Raw genomic sequence first — 21,056 nt, 5'->3', positions numbered from 1 at the left:
GCCTGCTCCGCCAGCTGGCTCTCCCCTGGACTTAGCTGAAGCGGATGGCCTGGCCTACTGTTCACATGCAGTGTGGCACTAACATTCATCCTTACCTTTCAGACCAATTTTAAGTTACTGGTCCACCCCTGGTAAATGTCTCAGAGGGTTCATGCCGACACTGAACATAGGAGAGGAGAGAATTTAAAAAGAAAAAAACAAAACAAAACAAACAAAACAAAAAAACAAAAAACAAAACACAAAAGTGGCATTACTTATCACCCCATTTCCCAGTCTCCACCCCCAGCCCACCCCAGTCAGCGGCGGGTGAGAAACTCGCTCCAGGGTTGGCAGAGATTTCAAACTGTGATAAGCTGCACTTGCCTGTTGCTAGGAAACGGTGCATGGCCAGGAGAAGCTGTGGTGATATTTTAACCTTCATCTCGCTGTCTGTCTGCTTAAAGGCAGAAAAATCTTGCTTTCTTTCTCGATGGGCCACTTTCTTTTTCGTTCTGTTATCAGCTGAGGGAGAAATGGAAATGCATTCCATTAGATTGGGGCTCTTTTCGAATGAAAATGACATAATATATGGAAAAGGCTAGGCTCTCTCTCCAGATGGTGGGCACGCTACATACAGGCACCACATGCAAAGGGGAAGGGAGAGAGAATCCTCATTAAATCAGTGCAGCACACTCATGACCGTGACACAATCCAGAGTAAGAAATCACAGGCAACCTGATGAGGAGCAACTATCGACACACTTCGTGAAGATCTTCAGAGCCCTTTTAAGTACGTTATTGGGCAGCTGGGGACAAGAATCCTCCCCTCGTGGAGCCTATACAACCACATAGCAACAGAGCATGTCGCCCGGAGTGCACACACGCTCCTGCTACTCAGGTCGCCACACCGCAGTGAAGAACAATCATGTTACAGAAGACACAGGGAAGCATGTCCCTGCCTTTAAGAGGCTCCCAGCCTCTGCTGAAAGAGAACACACACACACACACACACACACACACACACACACAATCTCAAGAAACAAACAAGAACACTTTCATGGAACAGTATTTTAATAATAATAACTGTTAGCTGCATTTTTCTACCCCAGACCATGAGATCCTCAAGGTCAACCAAATACAAAGGAAGTGATTCAGAATAGAGGTCAGCACACTTCCTCTGTAAAGGGCTAGACAGCAAATACTTCAGGCTCGCGGGCCATGTATGCTCTGTTGCAACTACTCAACCCTGCTGTTTAGCAAAAAGCAGCCATATGTAAACGAATTAGCAGGGCTGTGTTACAGTAAAACTTTATTACGGATATGAAATTTTAACTTCTTATCATTTTTGCATGTCACAAAATAAAATTATTATTCTGATTTTTTTCAACTGAAAAATGTAAAAAAAAAAATTTTAGCTTCTGGGTCATATAAAAACAGGTGGCATGCTCTTGAGGGCTGTAGTTTGCCAATCCCTGATCTAGGAAGCGTCTAATGCAAAACCTTTTTTCAAGTATTTTTCTGGACAAAGTAATGATCAAGAAAAAACTAGGTTAGAGACAAGATCCTAATTGCTTCCTTTTTTTCCCCCAAGAAGCATGTGTCTTTACATTACCATTTCATGCCTCGGGCAAAACAGAGTGATTACTAACTAGGCTTGTCCTGGGGAGACAGTGAACACAACCTATAATTTTCCTGTCTCAAATTCTCTTTAGAATCAGGCAGCATAAATCAATGCAAGCATCCTAAATAATTTTCTAATGACAAAGGTAGTCATCATTCCTAATCTGAATCAAGAATACACCTGAACCACAAGTTCAGCATCTCATTCAGGAAGCCATGTATGAAATCAGTCTCATCAAGGTTTAAAAGAAGTGAACTGTAGTGTAAACATAAAAGCTCATAAGTGTCTAGATTATCTTTCTTACAATGAGAATTACCCCTGGGGAAACACATAAATATGCAGAGACACACTTGGTATTAAATAGTCACTGTGAGGAAGGATGAAAAGAATGTAAACGTAGAATTAACAATATTCTCTATTATGAAATCTCTGATTATTCTCCAAGAGTCAAAAGGATAAAACACATAGGAACTGGTGTTTTTTAAAGAACACTATACAGATGTGAGGAAAAAATAAGATACATTTTCAGAAGCATGTCAAGAGCTAAACATAAAATGTATTTTTTTAAGTGGGTACATGGAAAACATAAACATAAATGTATAAACATAAAATGTATTTTAACATAAACATAAAATGTATTTTTTTAAGGGTGCATGGAAGACTTTTTAAAAAAATGAGGGACATTCCCTTCTAACAGGACTGAATAAAAATCATTCCACTTTGAGCAAGGCTGGCTTTGTCCTGGGTGCTCCAGGCCATTTGAACAGTCCATTTTCCCCTCCAAGTCATGCTTTAAAAGCCAAACAGGACAAAAAGAGCCCAGATTCTCTTTCTCTATACCACCTTTGAGAGCCCCTAACATCTCAGGCCTTGGGCCATCTTTGGCATTAAGAAACCCTTGAAAGAGTCTTTACCTAAGAGTAAAGCTGAGGAAGAGGGTTTAAGCTCCACAGTCCAACAGTTGTGGACTTTAATAAGACAAGATTCATGTTTAACACTCAGCCCAGAATCAAGCCTACTCCTGGGCAAACAGGTGTGGATACTTCCCTTCCCCTGCCCCTATCCAAGACCACCTCTCAAAAGGCAGAGAAGCACAGAATGAGAAAAACAATTTTTTTATTGTGTACCCTAACCCGTCCTGCTTTCTCTATATACCCCGCTGCACCACCACTGCCCCAGCAAAACTATGCCTGCAAACCTCACCTCTACCCTGGCCCATGGGTCCTGGAACAGAGAAATTTCAACAGTTGCTATCCATCAATTTAACAAACTCCCCTCACTTTTTAAGTATTTGAATTATGACCATAGGTAGAGACAGAAATTTATCTGAAAACAATTTGCCTAATTGTGTAAAATGAAAATTTAGTTAAGAACAAGTCTTCCTCCAGATGTAAAATAAATGGAAAACCAGGAATGGAGTTTTCTGTTCAGGGCAAGCAATGCCCAGATCAATAGTTAGAAGCAGTTGGCTTTTCAAAAAAAACATGGCCAGTTGACACTACAGGACCTGCCTCTTCTTCCTCTCTGATGAAGGGACTGGAATATACTGGTAGGTGGTACCCAGCCTACACACACAGTGCATAATTAGAAACAGGCAGACAACAGCTGGAGAGATGTCAGATGACTCACAAACAACATGACAAATAAAAGCAAAGGTTTTGGAAAATTACACTCAGGCGATGGTACTCACTGTATAAATCTGTTTCATCTAGAATCTCAGATTTGATGATTTCTTCAATCACATCCTCTAATGTGACAATTCCCAGAACTTCATAAAATGGATCCCCCTCTCCCTCATTGTTTACTCGCTGCACAATAGCCAGGTGAGATTTACCTTTAAAGAAAAGAAAACAAAGAGGTAATTTTCAGAGGTAATTTTCTGAATTTCCTGAATGAAGTCTTATAAATGATTATGGTAAAAAGAGCAGCAAACACAGATACCAGATTATCAAAGTCTATATTTCAGCATTTAAAAATGGTTTGGAAATACCACGAACAAATGGAAAAGCTTCATGGGCCATAAAAAGTAAGACCAGTTAATCCAGAAGAGCATCATCGTCTACACACATGGTACCACCATGTTACCACTTGCTTCCTAATGGATTTGGTCTTCGGTTAGCTCTTCCTTTGTGACCTTTTAGCAACTGCTACTTTACTTTAGGAGAGCAGTTCTCAAAGTGTGGTCTGTGGACCCCTAGGGGTGCCCAAGACCCTTTTAGGAGAGTCAGAAAGGTCAAACTGTTTTCATTTAGAACACTAAAATGTTCCTGGAATTTTCCACTGTGTTGATATTTGCAGCAATGGTGTAAAGTGCCTGAGCACAAATCAAGGCAGCGGTAGTAGTGGTCACTATGCTAGTGGTCACTGTCTTCTCCACCACACACACACACACACACACACACACAGTGAGAGGGGAAAAGATTAGTTCCTCTTAAGAATATCCCTTAAATTAGGAGTTTGGGATTAAAATATACACACTACTATATATAAAATAGGTAGCCAACAAGGACCTACTGTATAGCACAGGGAACTATACTCGATATCTTGTAATAACCTATAATGGAAGAGAATTTTAAAAAGTATATAAATATATATATATGTGTGTGTGTGTGTATATATATATATATATATATATATATATATATATACACATATATATGTAACTGAATCACTTTGCTGTACACCTTTAACACAACATTGTAAATCAACTACATTTCAATAAAAATTTAAAAATAAAATAATTCTTTTCAGGACAAAAAAAAAAAAAAAGAATATCCTTGATGAAGCAGTAAAAGTTATTAGCTTCATTAAATCTTGATTCCCGGGACCTGTCTTTCAATATTGTATGTGACAAATTGCAAAGTACGGTAAAACACTTCTGTTGCATTCTCAAGTACGATAGTTGTTTTGAGGAAAGGACTCAAATTGTTTTGAGGAAAATGACTCAACGCAAATTGTTTGAGTTGCAAGTTGGATCAGCCACTTTTTTTCACTGAACATCTTTTTTAGTTGAAAGAATGACTACCAAACAAACTATGGTTATTTAGACTTGGATATTTGGCAGACATTTTCTTGAAAATGAACAAGATGAGCCTCTTACATTAAGGAAAACAACAGCAGTGTTTGCTGCCAAAGATAACATCTGAGCTTTCAAGGGAAAATTAGAATTTTGGGAAACTTGTATCCGCCGCCATGAGCTTGAGAGCTTCTCAGTAAAGACTTTTCTGATGAGACAGGTGGTGCTATTAACAAATGAGATTTTGAAAGCACTGAACAATAAAATGTGTCAACATTTCAAAGATCTGCATAACTCTGTGAACAAGTATTTTCCAAATGACCAGGGCCATGGTGTTACCAAATCATGCATGGGTAAATGATTTATTCAGAATGCAATACATAACAGTGGATTTTTAAAAACTTATTTTGCAGTAATTTTAGATTTACAGAAAATTTGCAAAGACAGTAGAGTCCCTGTATACCCTTTACTCAATTTCTCCCCCACTGATAACATCTTACTTTACCATGATATAGTCATCAAAACTAGAAACTAACATTGATATGGTAATATTCAGTAAATTCCAGATTTCATTTGGATTTCACCAGTTTTTCCATTAATGTTCTCTTTCTGTTCAAGTATCCAATCCAGAGTACCATATTGCATTTAGCTATCATGTCTTCCCAGGTTCCTCTGTTCTGTGACTGATTCCCAGTCCTCCCTTGTTTTTCATGAGCTTGACAATCAAGTAGCACTGGTCAGGTACTCTGCAGAATGACCTCTTATCTGGATATGTCTTTCTCACGATTACACTGGGATTATGAGTTTTCTAGTTACATCACATCAGGGCTCACATGGCAGCCACATGACATCACAGGCGATGTTCACCTTCACCACTTGGTTAAGGTAGAGTTTCCCAGGTTTCTTCTCCACTGCAAAGTTACTAATTTTTCCTTTTCCCTCATTCTACTTTTTGGAAGCAAGTCACTAGGTCTAGCCCACCCCCAGGGAGGGGTGAGCGGTAGGAATTAAGCTCTACTTCCTGGAGTCAGAGGGTAGCTACATACATTATTCAGAATTCTTCTGTAAGGAAGATTCCAGACCAAAAGATTTTAATGTAACAGTGCACCAAAAGTCCACTGGCATAGTTTCAGATTCTACATTGCAACTAACCTTTAAGAAACTATCACTTGGGGAGTTTTGGTATATTATCAAAGAAGAACATACACAATTTTTCAAAAAGCCTATTAAAACACCCCTCCCTTTTCCAAATACGTATCTGTGTGAGGCCAGATTTTCTTCACATACTTCAGTTAAAACAGTATACAGCACAGACTGAATGCAGAAGAGAATCCAGCTGCCCTCCATTTAGCTAGATAATAAAGAGATACACATAAAGGTAAACAATGACACTATGTTTTGGAAAAAAGTTATTTTTAATAAAAATGTTGTTTATGTTAACATGTAATGGATTTATGATTGTCCCTTAAAAATGAATAAGTAAATGTTGAAAATTTCTCAGGTTTAATTTCAAATATAGTAAACATCAAAAAGATATAACCTACAAGGAAGAACACATGCTGTGAAGCTGACCAGTCCTGGATGAGAACTCCAGCATTGCCACTTTAGCCATCATCAGCTGTATGATGAGCAAACTACCTAACTTTTCTGAGCCTCAGTCTCCTCTAAACCCAGGCTCATTCATGATAGTCGCTGCCACACAGGATTATCGTGAGTGTCAGAGATAATGTTGGTACCTAGCAAAGACAGTGCCTAGGATCCACTGGGTGATCAATAAATGGTAGCTCCTATTAATTTATTAATATTCTTCCTCAATTCTAAGGCACCATCAACTTATTGCCAGCTTAGGAAGAGAAAAAAAAAACCTACTATACTAAATGTACACTGTGGTTAAAAGATGCATTTCAATTTCAGAAAGATCTTTTAAAATTTTAAATTTATCTCAAACACCAATATTGGTTTTCCCAACCCAAGGCACGCAAGGCATCTGAAACTTATCCTTAGGTTAAGCCAAGGAGACATGATATCTGGAAACTTCATGATCAGTTAACACGTATATTATTTTTGTCAATGTCAGGGTGAGGTTTTTGGGGTTTTTTTGCCGGGGGTGGGGGAGTGAGGGGGTGTCCTTTAAATAAAGTTTACTTAAAACTTCAAACTGGGTGAGTTTGCTCAGACACAATCAGCCAGACAAACTAAAAATATCCTGAAGGCCAGGTCTGATCAAGTTCCCAGCACTTACTCAGAAACTGGCTTTGGTTCTGTCGGCTTGTCCGCCCTTTTCCGCTCTGCCTCAGACCCCTTTATAGGCAACAATGTCTGGAGGCCTAGAAGTTTAGATTGTTAGACAATTAGGCCTCCTAACAATTTGCATCCTTAGCATGCTCACGCTCAAAGAATGAAAATATTTTGAGCAAATGAGACTAGGAGGAAAACTTATCAGCAATAGATATAAACACCGCATCAGGTCAAGTCAATTCTAGTCTAGTCAATTTGGTCCGGTCAGTTTCTCACATCTGCTTTCCCAAGGACCCAAACATAAGCAGTTAAAAATTCTTGGTGAATGCTGTCTGTCGAAAGTTAAATTCTTTTGCTATTCCCAGCTTGTGATCATTTAAAAGGAATTTTCCAAAGCAAGGTCTAATATTAGACTCAAAATGAAGTTTCCATTCCACTGAGGCGCTATTCTCACCAAAGTAACTACCGCATAATCAGATTGTCTTGGAGCAATTCGTTTAAATGCAGATGGACATACTTGAAATACCAGCTCAGCAGCACCAACAGATCTGACTGGAAAGGGCCTTACTCTCGGAGAAATTATTCATGTAAGGTAGGCTTCTGAGATTGAAAATTATTAAGTTTTCTTCCAAGCTCACTTGTTCCCTTTCACACCCCCACCTCCAGTACTGAAACTTCTTCATCTGCCCCAGAGCCACATATTTTTAGCTTTGGAATTCCTGGTGAGAAGTCTTGTTTTTTGAACCTTCTTCCCACTAAGCAGTACAAAAAAAAATGATACCCCTCTTCTCTAATCATGCTTTTGGAGGACAATACAAGGTACCTCTTCCCCCACTTAACCATTCGCTGCAGGGAGTTCAGTCTTTGGCCTCATCAATGGAGCAATCAAAAAGAAAATGTAAACCTGTCAATACAGAAATTTTAAAAACTGAGCTCAAATAGCATCCTTCTGAACCTGAGTGTTGGAGGCATTAAGCCAGGATTGAAAGCAGCAAAGCAATTTTGGGGAAACTAATAAAAGGCATTTATAAACCAAAAACTAGAAAAGATTATAAACTGATGGATTCTTAACGTCCAAAGAATGAAAACACAGCAATCAGCACAACATGCAATTATAGGCATTAAGTAGCACTAAAACTTTTAAATATACATGGATTAAATAAACTTGATTAACTATATACAGAATAAAGCAGACATTAGGGCTTGGAGACAGCCCTTTTTTGCTAGCTATAAGAGGTCTTGCAGTATATATGTCATTTCCAACTGCCCTGTACTTTATACCCACAGCCTCTCTTCACGTAGTCTGGTCCTAGATCACTAAGGGATCACTAAGTCAGACCTAAGAGAATCTATGCAGGCCTCTCTTCAGAGTACAGGGCTCTATCAATATATTTCTATTCAAATTCAGTATCATAAGCAAGTTATTATGAAATAATCACCTAGATTTTAACTGCTACGTGCTCAAAACAGGGCATTTGCACAGATGAAATTACAAGAACATGTCTTCATTGTCAGGTATGCTAAGTAAAATCATCTACACACAGTAAAACTGGGATCGAATTTCTGTCTCTGCCTGCTTTCACTGCTCCCTAAATCAAAGTATTGCCTATTCTCTCTGGAGAATCAGCCCAGAATGGTAGCAGGTTGCCACACTCGCATTTTTTAACCTTACCACGACGCTAGGCTCGAATTCTGAATGACAGATACCATTTGTATTTTGATAGAAATAATTAACTAGATAGCGATTAGGCTGACAAAGGGTACCTTAACTGCCTGATGAAAATATGGACTCGTTTCCTATCATACAAGTTTGATGTCAATCAAGTGAAATGGAACAGTAGACAGAGTAACTGAAATAGCTAAGGAAGAAAGCCAAGAGGGTAGATGAAGTAGAATGGAATTAGCAACAACCTGACACAGCTGCACTAATAACAAGTGACAGGCAGTAGTCCAAGAGACCTAACAATGCAAGCGCAAGGCAGACAGAGTCTTAAATGCCACTCGAACAGCAGGAGGAAAACAAACAGAAGATTCAGCCATGAGAAACTAAAGCCAAACGTCTTATATCTGCCATGGCTGCTGTGTCACACCACTGTAGGGGCACAGGATGCAAGGCCTAATGGCTCCCCTGAGGTTGTGCAGTGTCGTGGCCCCTCACTTAAACAAGGGTAGGGCAAATGAAGCATTTGATATGCCTTTGTTTTTAAACATTTCCCAGTTTATCTAACGTAAGAATTATAATAACTCAATAAGTAAGAATTAATAAAGTTCCTAAGAGTGAGTTCTATGACAGGGGTCCCCAGCCCCCGGGCCGAGGACAGGTACCGGGCTGCAGGGCAGGAGGTGAGTGGCAGGAGGTGAGTAGCAGGAGGTGAGTGGCAGGAGGTGAGTGGCAGGAGGTGAGTGGCAGGAGGTGAGTAGCGAGCGAACAAAACTTCATCTGCTGCTCCCCATCGCTCGCGTTACCGCCTGAACCATCCCCCCCATCCCTCCATCCCCCACACCCTTCCGTGGAAAAACTGTCTTCCGCGAAACCGGTCCCTGGTGCCAAAAAGGTTGGGGACCGCTGTTCTATGGAACTAGCGATAAAAGAAAGAAATGTTCTGTAAATCAGAATTCAGAGCCCCCATCACTAAAACAAAACGGGATGGAGGATAGATTTGAATGGCCATACTTAAGATCTCCCAAGGAAACCAGTTTGCATATTAGTCAACAAGGAAGTCAATACACTTTAAATAGCCTAATATTAGAGTTAGATTTAGTCTGACTTACAAAAAGTGAACAAACTGATCAATGAGCTAATGTTTATGTACATAATTTATAATCCAGAAAATACAATGCTACGTATGTATCAATGAACTATAGTCACACAAATCCATTCATTCACTCAGTAAATATTTACTGAATGCCTACTATGTGCCAAGCTCATACCTAAGGGAACAAAACAAAGCTCTGGCTTTCAAGGAACATTCTAGCAGGGGAGACAGACACTAAGGGAAAGAGACAGTATGAAAGCATGTCAGATTGTATAAAATGTGCTGTGGAGAACAAAAAAGCAGGGGCCGAATTATTTAATTTAGGCTGGCCAGGGAAAGGGGACATTTGAGCAACGCTGAAGGTCGTTAAAGAGCCAAATGAAGTACGTAAGGGGCTGGGGAAGATGTTTCAGGTGGAGGGAACAATGGAGCCCTGAAGAGGGGAGGCCTGGCGTGCTTGAGGAAAAGCAAGGACGCCGGTGTGGCTGGAACAGAGTGAGTAGGAGAGGAAGAATCAAAGATTGGGGGTGGGGGGAGGGCAGTAGGGGTGATGGGCAGATCATGTCACCATCACAAAGACTTTAGCTTTTACTCGGAGATGGGAAGTCCCTGGAGGGTTCTGAGCTGAAGAGTGACTTGATCTGTATTGTTTTGAAAGGATCACTGGCTGCTGTGGTGAGAAAAGGCTTGGCAGCTGGTGGGAGAAAGATGCAGCGGGGAAGGCAGAGCCGGGAAAAAGGAAACCCAATCAAGAAGTTATTTCAGCAATCCCAGTGAGAGGAGATAGTGACCGGAACCAGATGCTAACAGTGGAGGGGAGGAGAAGTACTTAGATTCCAGGTGTATATTTTAGAAAGAGCCAACAGGTTTTGCTGATGGACTGAATGTAGGCAGGAGAGAAGGAGACAAGCCAAGGCTGACTCTAAGGTTTTGGGGCCTGAGCCGTGGAAAGGATAGAGTTGCCAAGGAGGACTGTGGAAGGTACACGTCTGGAAGGAAAAGATCAGTTCAGTTTTAGACAGGTTAAGTTCAAGATGCCTACTAGACATCCTAGTGGAAATGTCAAACAGGCAGTAACATACCTAAGTCCAGAATTCGAGAGAGAGAGAGAGAGAGAGAGATGTGAGTTACAGATGAAGAGCGAGAACCCCCAGAGAAGAAAGGCTAGTGAAGTCAGACACTGGAGGAGATCACCGAGACACAGGGTGTGGGCAGAGAAAAGATCCCAGCACTGAGCCTGGGGCAGGCCAATGTCTCACAGGGCAGGAAGTGGAGATACAGCCAGAAAGGAGATTGAGAAGGAGGGGCCGGTGGAGTGAGCAGAGAATAGAGAGAACAGTGCTTTGGAAGCCAAAGTTTTAAAAAACTACTTCAAGAAGCAGAAAAGAGTCAGAAGTATCATAGGTAGTCAAAAGGTTGTGAAAGATGATTTTGGTGACAAAAGATGCTCAAGATAAGAAAGGTCATAGATGAAGAATCCGAAGATGATCATCTCGGTGCCATCCACTGTGGTTTCCACCACAGCCCTTCCTACTTGTGACAGGGACGCACACTGGCCTGCTTCTGCCAGGGAGCCTTCACCGGAGAGAAAAAGGCCTGTGTCTTTGGACAGAGTCTGGTTTGTCCTCCCCCAAATAACACCTCCCTCTTTTGAATACCCACTTCTGGAAATGATGCCATTAGATCTCCAATCACCCAGGCTTAAAACTCTAAATCACCTTTGCCTCTTCTCTCCATTTCTCCCCACCCTTTTTTTCTTTTTTTCCCTTTTTAACGAAGAGTGAATGAACGGATGGATACCTGCATGCAATAACGTGTATAAAATGCACGGTTCAGGGACCTCCCTGGTGGTCCAGCGGTTAAGACTCCACGCTTCCAATGCAGGGGGTGCGGGTTTGATCCCTGGTTGGGGAGCTAAGATCCCACATGCCTCTCGGCCAAAAAACCAAAACATAAAACAGAAGCAAAATTGTAACAAATTCAATGAAGACTTTTGAAAAAATTGGTCATCAAAAAAAAAAAAAAAAAGAAAGAAAGAAAATGCATAGTTCAAGGAGTAGAGGAGTAGTTACAGAACTACCACCCAGGAGGGACTAGAGGGGACTTCAGGGGAATGGGAGGCAGGGGCAGGAAGGCGCCAGGGCGCGACAGGAGAAGCAGCTAAGTCGGATAAGCAGACGTAAGCAGGTTCCGAGGGGAACACAGGCCTGCCTGTGGCCTCCCAGGTAGGACCTGTCGGCAACCCCTTCTCTGTTAATAGCAGGTCCCCATAAAATAGATGACCTGGTGGTCCAGCAGCATATTATCTCATGATGACTCAGTGGCAATACAACCTCAGAACAGGGGAAGCAACGCTCCTACTACATTTAGCCATATGTGGAATAGCGTGTTCAGGTCTGGGTCTTGCATTTTGTAAGAGGCAAACTGAGGCGAGAACTACCAAGATCTCGTAAGATGTATAAGCAGTGGCACACGAGGAGGAAATGAAGGCCAGAGACATCGAGATAGATGAGAAACCTGGGCAGGGATGAGGCAGGATGGCAGCCTTCAAATCTCTGAAACAGAAGTAACCATTTGGTTCTCGCGGCTCCTCCTCAGCTGACAATGCTGCCCGTGTACTCGTACCTTGTTGACCACAAGGTTAGTTGTTTCCCTGCTTAGATCATAAACTCCTTGACCACAGGGACCTCTGTGTTATTCATCTTTGCCTTACTCTTCTTCCGCAGGCCCCGCCAAGCCTAGCATAATAACCTAACACGCCTACATACACAAAGGTAATACTTACTAAACTGCAACACAATCATATCATCCTATTACTCAAAAAGTGCTCGTTTCCCATCAACAGCTGAATTTAAAGAAAAACGTCTTCGAGTCGGGTTCAAAGGCCATCAAGAACCTGGTCCCCAACCGCCCCATCTTTCCGTCCTTTGGTCTCCATCATACTCCTCTTATGCTCTCATTGTCCTGGCCAATCAAATGACTTGATTTTGTCCAATCATAACCTCCATGGTTTTCCTCATCCCCACAGAAGAGGTAAGAAGGAGCCTCTCCTCAGGGGAAGCGATCAGCGATCACAGGAGCCCGACTCCTGCACACACAGCCCTAACACAGCCCCGCCTCAGCTACACCTGGGCCCGGGGAGTGCCTGGGTCTCTACACCCACATTACTCTTAACAGTAGATAGGTCCTTACCCTATCCATCGCCCTCTCAGTTCAACAGGTGCAAAATCAAAAGAAAAAGAAACCCTGAATAACAAGCTATAGTACATAAAAGCAGCTATTTTCTCACAGATTTTTGTAATGAATACCTGGATGAATTCTTACACATGCCTTGCAGATCTTCTACTGACTCATACGGTGATAGATCTAGTATTATGACATGAGTACAATGGTAAAGTTTGCTTAAGGAGAAGCAACACGATTTCATTCAGGGAGCTATCACCTTGCTATTTCTGTCCTGTTTAAAGCTAAAAAAAAAGAACCCACAACCTTCATGTTTTTTAAGTACTTATTTTACCTCACCATCCCAGCCACAGCTAAGTGCATTTTTTCCAACTGAATTTTCCCACCATAAAATACACCAGAAAAATGTGACACAGATCTTAAAATAGTCCTGTATAAATAATCCAGGAGTATATCTATAGAAGCACTTGCTGTATATAGAAATACACTGGTTTTAAGTGATGATAACTGTTGCTATTCCAGGAGACAAAAGCCCTCTTTTATCAGAAGTTTTACTACTTCTAAAAATTCCAGTGGCCACCAGCTAAGTGGCTGACCAAGATCTCCCTAGCAGGACAGCTTCTCCGCTCCAGGTATGTGGGGTTCCTCAGCCATCGACACTCCCAGTTAGGTCATGTCTGCCAGGAGGTTTACTAGGGTGGAATATGGAATCATGGTTTCCTAAAAAATAATCTAATTTTGGGGGGTGAGGGTAGGAGTTTTTGATGCAGACAGTATTTCTTAATAGGGCCATTTCCTGGGTAGAACCCTGAATTTATCTACTAATTTAGATTATAACAGCTTTCAGGGAACTTCGTTGACCAAGCTCTGAAAGAAAGAAGGGCAATCATTCATGGAGGTGCTCAGCCTCTAAGGGACTTAAAAAAAACAGGAGCAAAGCCTATGCCTTCCCTGAAGGTTGACTGCAGAGACCTGGGCACAGCACAGGGAGCCCCCAGGAGTCAGAGCACCTAGGTTGAGTTTACCAGGGCCCAGCCTCAATGCTGCTCCCTGGAGGTTACCTCTCTGATTGTCCCAGGCTTCCTTCTATTTGCTATAAATACCTGTTTCTTAACATTTAAACTAAGTTTGGTCCCACCTGCCCATTCTTAACTGTAGTTTCTTATTCTGTATCCCTCAAATAGAAATACCTGAGGGACTTCCTTGGTGGTCCAGTGGCTAAGACGCCGTGCTCCCAATGCAGGGGGCCCGGGTTCGATCCCTGGTCAGGGAACCAGATCTCGAATGCCGCAACTAAAAAAAAAAAAAAAGATCCCGCACGAAGCAACGAAGATCCCGCGTGCCGCAACTAAGACCTGGCGCAGCCAAATAAATAAATAAATATTTAAAAAAAAAGAAATACCTGAAAGAGAAAAACATTAAGTTGAACATATCTTTTAAGACAATCAATGTTTAAAAGAATTATGTTTGTAGATATCTTTAGAATGTTACTATTATTTTTGACTGGTTGAATTTCACTTCTCCATAAATATCTCTGATGCAGTAAGATTAGAAACATACACTGAGAAAATCCAGTCCACGTGGTTCTCAGATTTTGACAGCTGTATCCATGGAGATTTGGGGAAGGTGTGGCTGCCTTCAAGGACATCAGCATTTACATCTGGAAAAGTTCCTGAAATACATGAAAACTACAGATAGCTGCCTGGCACCTCAGAGGCATGCAAATATTCACTAAATGAGCGAATCCACACACTTACCTAAATCCTTCGAAAGTAGTTTTACTTTCAATCTATACAACTTTCCAGGCTAAAATAGTATTTGTCCTACAGCTAACTACCTCCTGCACATTTCTAGAGGTTTCCTCTCGACTTATGTTTTAGGTTACGTCTGGCCTTATTTTTTGAGGTAATAAATCACATCTTTTCTCGGTCATCATTATTACAGAGTGAAGACTCCATCTTTTTACAGTATGCCCAATATTTCATCTAAGAATTTAAGCTTGTGTGTTGTGTTTAATATAAAAATGTTTTGTAAAAAATCATCTGTCACCTACAATTTTCCCATCAGGCATACTTTCATCCACTCAAATATATACTGAGTATGTAGTTTATTCGAGCATAGGGCTAAGACATATACATGTCTACCTCCTTAAGAAAACATGACTTTTTTTTTTTTAACATGACTATTTTTAAAAGACAGATTAGAAAAAGATTAATCATATTATAAAAGGACTGCCTTATAAAATGGATCATATTTAATAGAATTTTATTTTGAAATAACTGTGCATTCTAATGCCGTTGTAAGAAATAACAGAAAGGTCTCATGTGTTTTCACCCAAGATCCCACATACTTTTGGGAGCATCTTGCAAAACCAAACTGTGTGACAGCACACCTTAACCAGTATACTGACATCGATACAGTAACGTACAGAACATTTCCATCACCACAAGGACCCCTCCCGTTGCCCTTTTATAGCCACACTCCCTTCCCTTTCCACCCCCCAGAACAAACCATGTTAATAGCTTCTCTGGTAAAGTAAGTGCTTAGTTTTCCACTGACAGTGGCTCTTAAGCTTTAGCTTTTAAGTGTAAACAAATATTTAAAAACTCACAAAATGGTGATCCGTAGGAAAACATTTTTCAGTCAACAAAAACCTGTTTTACATGCAACTTCTGAAAACTCAAGAGTGGGCTTCAGTCCTCACAAGATTAACTAACCAGGTTCCCCTGGTTGTGGCACACAGCAGGCAGTTCTACAACTGTGAATGCTCAGATGGGACTGCTTATAAAAAGCAGCAGAGATACCAGCCCTGATTTAATAAATGTCTGCAGAAGCACCTCTGTGGCAGTATTCTCCAGGCAGCTCCTCTGGCTTCTCTGAATGTGATGGATTTTTGATGTGTCAACTTGGATAGGTAACAGCCCTCAGTAATTCAATTAAACATGAATCTAGGTGCTGCTGGGATGGGATTTTGCAGATGTAGTTAAAGTCCCTAATGGGTCGACTTTAAGGGTAGCTATCCTGGGTGGGACGGACTCAATCTGCTGAAGGCCTTAAAAGTAGGGTGAAGGCTTTCAGAGGGAGAGAAGACCTTCCACCTGTCGAAAGCTGCTGCAGACCACACCCGCGGAGTTTCCACCTGCTCGTGATCTTCCCTCCCTCTTGGCCTGCCCTACCAACTCTGTACTTTCTCTTAGACAGCCTCTGCAATTACATAAGCTTGCCCCTTTTAAGAAGATTCCTTAATGAATGTGGTATCTGTCTTCTACTGGTTCTGCTTGTTGAACCATGACTGACCTACTCAGGATCCACAGCACAAAGGGATTTAGAAGGCAGATACCAAAGGAAAACTAGGATTAGGGAATTCCCTGGCAGTCCAGTGGTTAGGACTCTACACTTTCACTGCCGAGGGTGCAGGTTCAATCTCTGGTTGGGGAACTAAGATCCCTCAAGCCACATGGCGTGGCCAAAAAGAAAAACCAGGATTAGACTAGGATTAGACTAAGTAATATTTCCCAAACCCAAGACAATGGGTGACTGATTGTCTAGGAAGACAAACTAATATTATGTACTAATATATGCACTAAATGCCAGAGAGACCTGCTGAATGAACTTCCTGGTAGAAATAGCAAGTAAACTAAATTTTCAGAACAAAAAATTAACCTAGACTAAACTGTGATCGTATTTAAAGACGAGAAGCCGAATCATTTACTTCAAACCATCCACATGGACTATCCTATTAAAGACAGCCCTGTGGTCCTCCCACCTAACTTAGGATTCCAGGCCACAAATAATAGATGGCCTCGCATTCCCACACCACCACCAGCTGTTCATTCTCTTTTGCTTGTTCTTCAGTCTTGCTGCCAGATACGTTAGCCAGAAACCCAAAGTGAGGCAATTAATAGAAGATTCCAGTCACTATGTGACTTGCTTAATGGCCTGTCCAAATGATTTGTGAGAAAAATCTTATGAACCAACAGAATAGAAACTGAAGAGTTTTTTCCATTATTCTCCTCTCCCAGAGTATTTAAAGACTTGGATTTTCCCATCTTTTGGGGAAATATTTTCTTATAAATAGTGAGGCATGCCGGGCATCTCCACTTCATCTTTTTTCGTGGTCTGTACCACTCACTGTACACTCACTGGAATGTTTTCCTAGTAAATGATCAGCAACGGAAAACGTGGCTAAGACAAAGGATGGCTTTCAGGCTGAGATGATGGGAACCTTCCCATTTTTCCCAAGAGATAAGTAGTTCTTCTATAAAACTGAGGGGCTTATTTTAGAACCAATGAGTCTATTTCTGTCTTTCCTTTAGACTTGTAGCTTTCCTAAGGATGATAAATGAGGACTGACCATCTTAGTGAGGTAACAGCCCAAAATATTAGTAACTGCCCAACAAACCCAGTAATAGGAGATTCAAAAAAGGGAAATATACTTCCACTGCTAAGGTAAGGCCAACTATCAGTGTTTTAATTTTATGATTTGCTCTTCTGTTCCTTCCTTGGGTCTTAGTCTTTGGATCAGTAACATGTAGAACTTTGTCTTGCAGTCCAAAACTCTTAATATCAACTGAACTAATTTCTTGGATGATTTCTACAACACAAGGAGGCAAGATCGGTAATTAGACAAAGCAGACATAAAAACATGGTTCTCTTGTGATACAGTGAATAAAAATTACCTAAGTCCAGATGATGTGCCAAAAAACATACAGACGAAACCACCCCTTACAACATTTGCTTTAGGAGCAGGCATTTTAAGGAGAGAGGTGTGGTCATCACTTCTTTTAAAACCTGCTTAAAGGGAAAACTGAAGGCTGGTTTTATTAAGGAAAACTTTATCCCCTTTTCTTACTAAAGTCTCCTCTTTTCAGAAGTCCTTCCTGATGACCTCGAGTTGTAATAAGGAAATGGAATTGCTATTATAAATTATTATACAGTTAATATAAGTTAATAATTATGCATTATCATATAGTTAATAATCACATGATAGGAGGGGAAAGGGCTATCAAAATGATCAAAATATCACCGAGTCCTGGAGTTGCAGGGAAAAATGAAAAGTCATCTAGTTCAAATTCTCATCCAGTGCATGAATCCCATCTGCAAATTTTGAGCAAATAATAAACTTGAAAAAATATAAAGGGAGTAAAAATAATGAGTATTTTTCTTGCTGACCTGAGATAACAGAAGTCCTAGCATTTTACTCTTCTTTTTCCTGTCCCTAGAAACCTCAAGCACTTCATCGTCACCACAGAAGAGAAAAAATGATACATCAGATGACTTTAAAAACCAAACATTTTCTGTTTAAAATTCCTTCACAATTCCTTCTCACCACTCCCATTATCTATCTTTCCTCCCAGTATCTCTTAAAAATGTGTCAGAGACAAAAGAAAGAAGTTTTTGTATTTCTTTTTTTTAATTAGTTAATTAATTAATTTGGCTGTGCCTGGTCTTAGTTGCGGCACGCGTGATCTTCGATCTTCATTGTGGCATGTGGAATCTTTACTTGTGGCATGAGGGATCTTTAGTTGCAGCATGCTAACTCTTAGTTGCAGCATATGGGATCTAGTTCCCTGACCAGGGATCAAACCCGGGCCCCCTGCATTGGGAGCACAATGTCTTAACCACTGGACCACCAGGGAAGTCCCACGTTTTTGTATTTCTATAAGGAAAAACATCCATCAATAGAGAAGCCTGGTTAAATAAATTCTCATAAATCCATACAATGGAATACTATGCAGCCATTAAACAGGATCAAAGTAGATCTACCTAAATTGTTATGAAAAGTTACCCAAAACAGATTAAGGAAAAAAAAACTGGAATATTTTACATAGTATGATCCTATTTGTATAAACTGTACATGTATAGGAAAATTCTGGCAAGCAATAGTTGGTTAGCAGACATTTGATCCTATCCAAAATGTCCATAAGATACCCTTGATATTCAGTCTTGTCCAAAACCATTTGGCATGGACCAAATATGCTCAGGATGTTTTGGACAGGAACAAACGTCCTACAGGGGAAACGGTTAACAGTATCATGTTGACTGAAATTTGTAACCATCAAAAGTTTGTGTCCTACAAACAATAATTCTGATAAAGTCTATTTTGTGTGACTGTCATCAAAAAGTAAAAAAGAATGGAGATTTATAACCACATGCACTACATTATTGTACGTAATTCTAACAAGAGAGACTGTTTGACTAGGAATGAATGAGAACAGAATCCTCTGTCAACATTAGATGCCTCCTAAGCGCCACTTCAAAATTCTCTCGGTCCCATTGCTCACCCCCTTTCACCCCTTCCACTGCCACAGCGACCAGTTCCACACTGGCTCGGATTGGCTTCATGCCCGTGTGACCAGTGCAAAGAGACAGCATCTCATATACAGCTCACGGCCCAGCTCATTGCATCTCTCACTTCTGCCTTGGGACTTCTCCTGAACGGAGAAGGAAATAATACCCATGGGAAAATACGTCCCCCTCTGTACTCAAGTACCGTTCTGAGAGCATCTCACAAGGCTCCTTTAAAAGTCCTAGGTAGGGGACTTCCCTGGTGGTCCAGTGGCTAAGACTCCATACTCCCAATGCAGGGGGCCAGGGTTTGATCCCTGGTCAGGGAACCAGATCCCACATGCTGCAACTAAAGATCGCGCGTGCCGCGACTAGGGATCCCACGTGCCACAACTAAAAGATCCCGTGTGCCACAACTAAAAGATCCCGAGTGCGACAACTAAGACCCGGCGCAGCCAAATAAATAAATAAATATTTTCAAAAATAGAAGTCCTAGGTAGGAAAGAACACCTGTTGCCTGTAGCCGAAGTTAACACACTATCACATCCTTGAATTTTCTTTCCTTCCTTCCCATTTCACTTCCCTTGTCCTGAACTCCTGCTCCCTGGGATCCTATTCCAAATAAATGTCCCAGCACACAAGGCTTTGTATCAGGCCAATGTTCAGGCTAAGACGCCATAGGAAGTTTTTCTACGGACCAGTTTCTGGCTTTGTACATTTCATCCTCTTCTGTTTCCATGATACCAATGTGTCTTAACACCTCTGGCACTGGTATCTCGATACAATGCTGGTTTTGTACCTTTGTGTCACAATACCAGGTGAGCTGGCACCGTGCAGGAGTATTTCTCGAGGTCATTCCTACACTGGGATGGCTAGCAATAACTATACATTGAAGTGACTGCAAATCCAAACTAAATGTATCCCCAGCTCAACTTCCCCACAGCTAGATTCCAGAAAACACCTGGGACCATTCCAACATTAGAGACAAAAAGAGTGAAAGAGGGTAATTAAAAATGCCAAGAGAGAAATTTTGATCAACTGTAGCTAAAATATCTGGATTTTGCAAATTTTACAAAAACACATGACCATGTAAATAAACACATCTGCTAGGGCCCATGCACGTGAGAAGCATTTAAGTTTAAGGTTAATTAGCTTTATGGTAAATCTGCTTTTCACTATGTACTAATCAAGTAACTGTAACAAAAGTAGACAGAACACAAAGACTGAAAAGGATCAAACCTATATAACTACCACCATCCCCAGTCTAATCTTCTCTCCTAAACTTCAGAGATAAAAATATTCCAATTGCCTACTTGATCCTCTTCACTTGTCCTATGAGCATCTCAAGTTCAACATGCCCCAAACTAAATCTATCATCTTCTTTACCAAACTTGTTCCTTCACTTCTATTCCTCTTTCTGACTAATGGTACTAGAGGATATCAAGTGTGAAACTGTGGGAGTCATCTTAGATTCCTCCTTTTTCTCTAGTTTCACCCTGCTATGGCAAACTGGTTACACACTGTGTTAAGCTGTTGAGTTGTAAATTTAAGACCACCTCCTAAATATCTATTGGATCGCTCCCATATCCTGAGACATTCCCAACACCAGCTCACCTTAGTTACAGGCCCTCAATATTTCTCTTCTGGGACTTCCCTGGTAGCGCAGTGGTTGAGAATCAGCCTGCCAATGCAGGGGACACGGGTTCGAGCCCTGGTCCGGGAAGATCCCACGTGCCATGGAGCAACTAAGCCCGTGAGCCACAACTACTGAGCCTGCGCTCTAGAGCCCGTGAGCCACAACTAGAGCCCATGTGCCACAACTACTGAAGCCCTCGCACCTAGAGCCCGTGTTCCGCAATGAGAAGCCCGTGCACCACAATAAAGAGCAGCCCCTGCTGACCGCAACTAGAGAAAGCCCGTGCGCAGCAACGAAGACCCAACGCAGCCAAAAATAAAAAATATAAATAAATTTATAC

At 41.2% G+C, this 21,056-nt stretch overlaps 1 protein-coding gene across 11 annotated transcripts in view; it reads right to left on the bottom strand.

The window, feature by feature from the left end:
- The window catches only part of CNNM2 (cyclin and CBS domain divalent metal cation transport mediator 2), a 153,856-nt gene that overhangs the window by 19,858 nt on the left and 112,942 nt on the right, over nucleotides 1–21,056 (bottom strand). For 5 of the 11 annotated variants that reach the window (XM_082408282.1, XM_082408287.1, XM_082408284.1 and 2 more), the window contains 2 exons: nucleotides 3,290–3,433; nucleotides 364–501 (listed from right to left, as the gene is read on the bottom strand). In XM_082408282.1, the coding sequence (XP_082264408.1) occupies nucleotides 364–501; nucleotides 3,290–3,433 (282 nt within the window). The other 6 variants (XM_082408288.1, XR_014249248.1, XR_014249249.1 and 3 more) reach the window with 6 other exon arrangements.

The sequence above is a fragment of the Balaenoptera borealis genome, assembly GCF_965194805.1.
Source record: "Balaenoptera borealis genome assembly, chromosome: 10".
Classification (NCBI taxonomy): domain Eukaryota; kingdom Metazoa; phylum Chordata; class Mammalia; order Artiodactyla; family Balaenopteridae; genus Balaenoptera; species Balaenoptera borealis.
The sequence above is the reverse complement of the archived record's forward strand: the minus strand, read 5'-3'. Positions and strand labels throughout refer to the sequence as shown.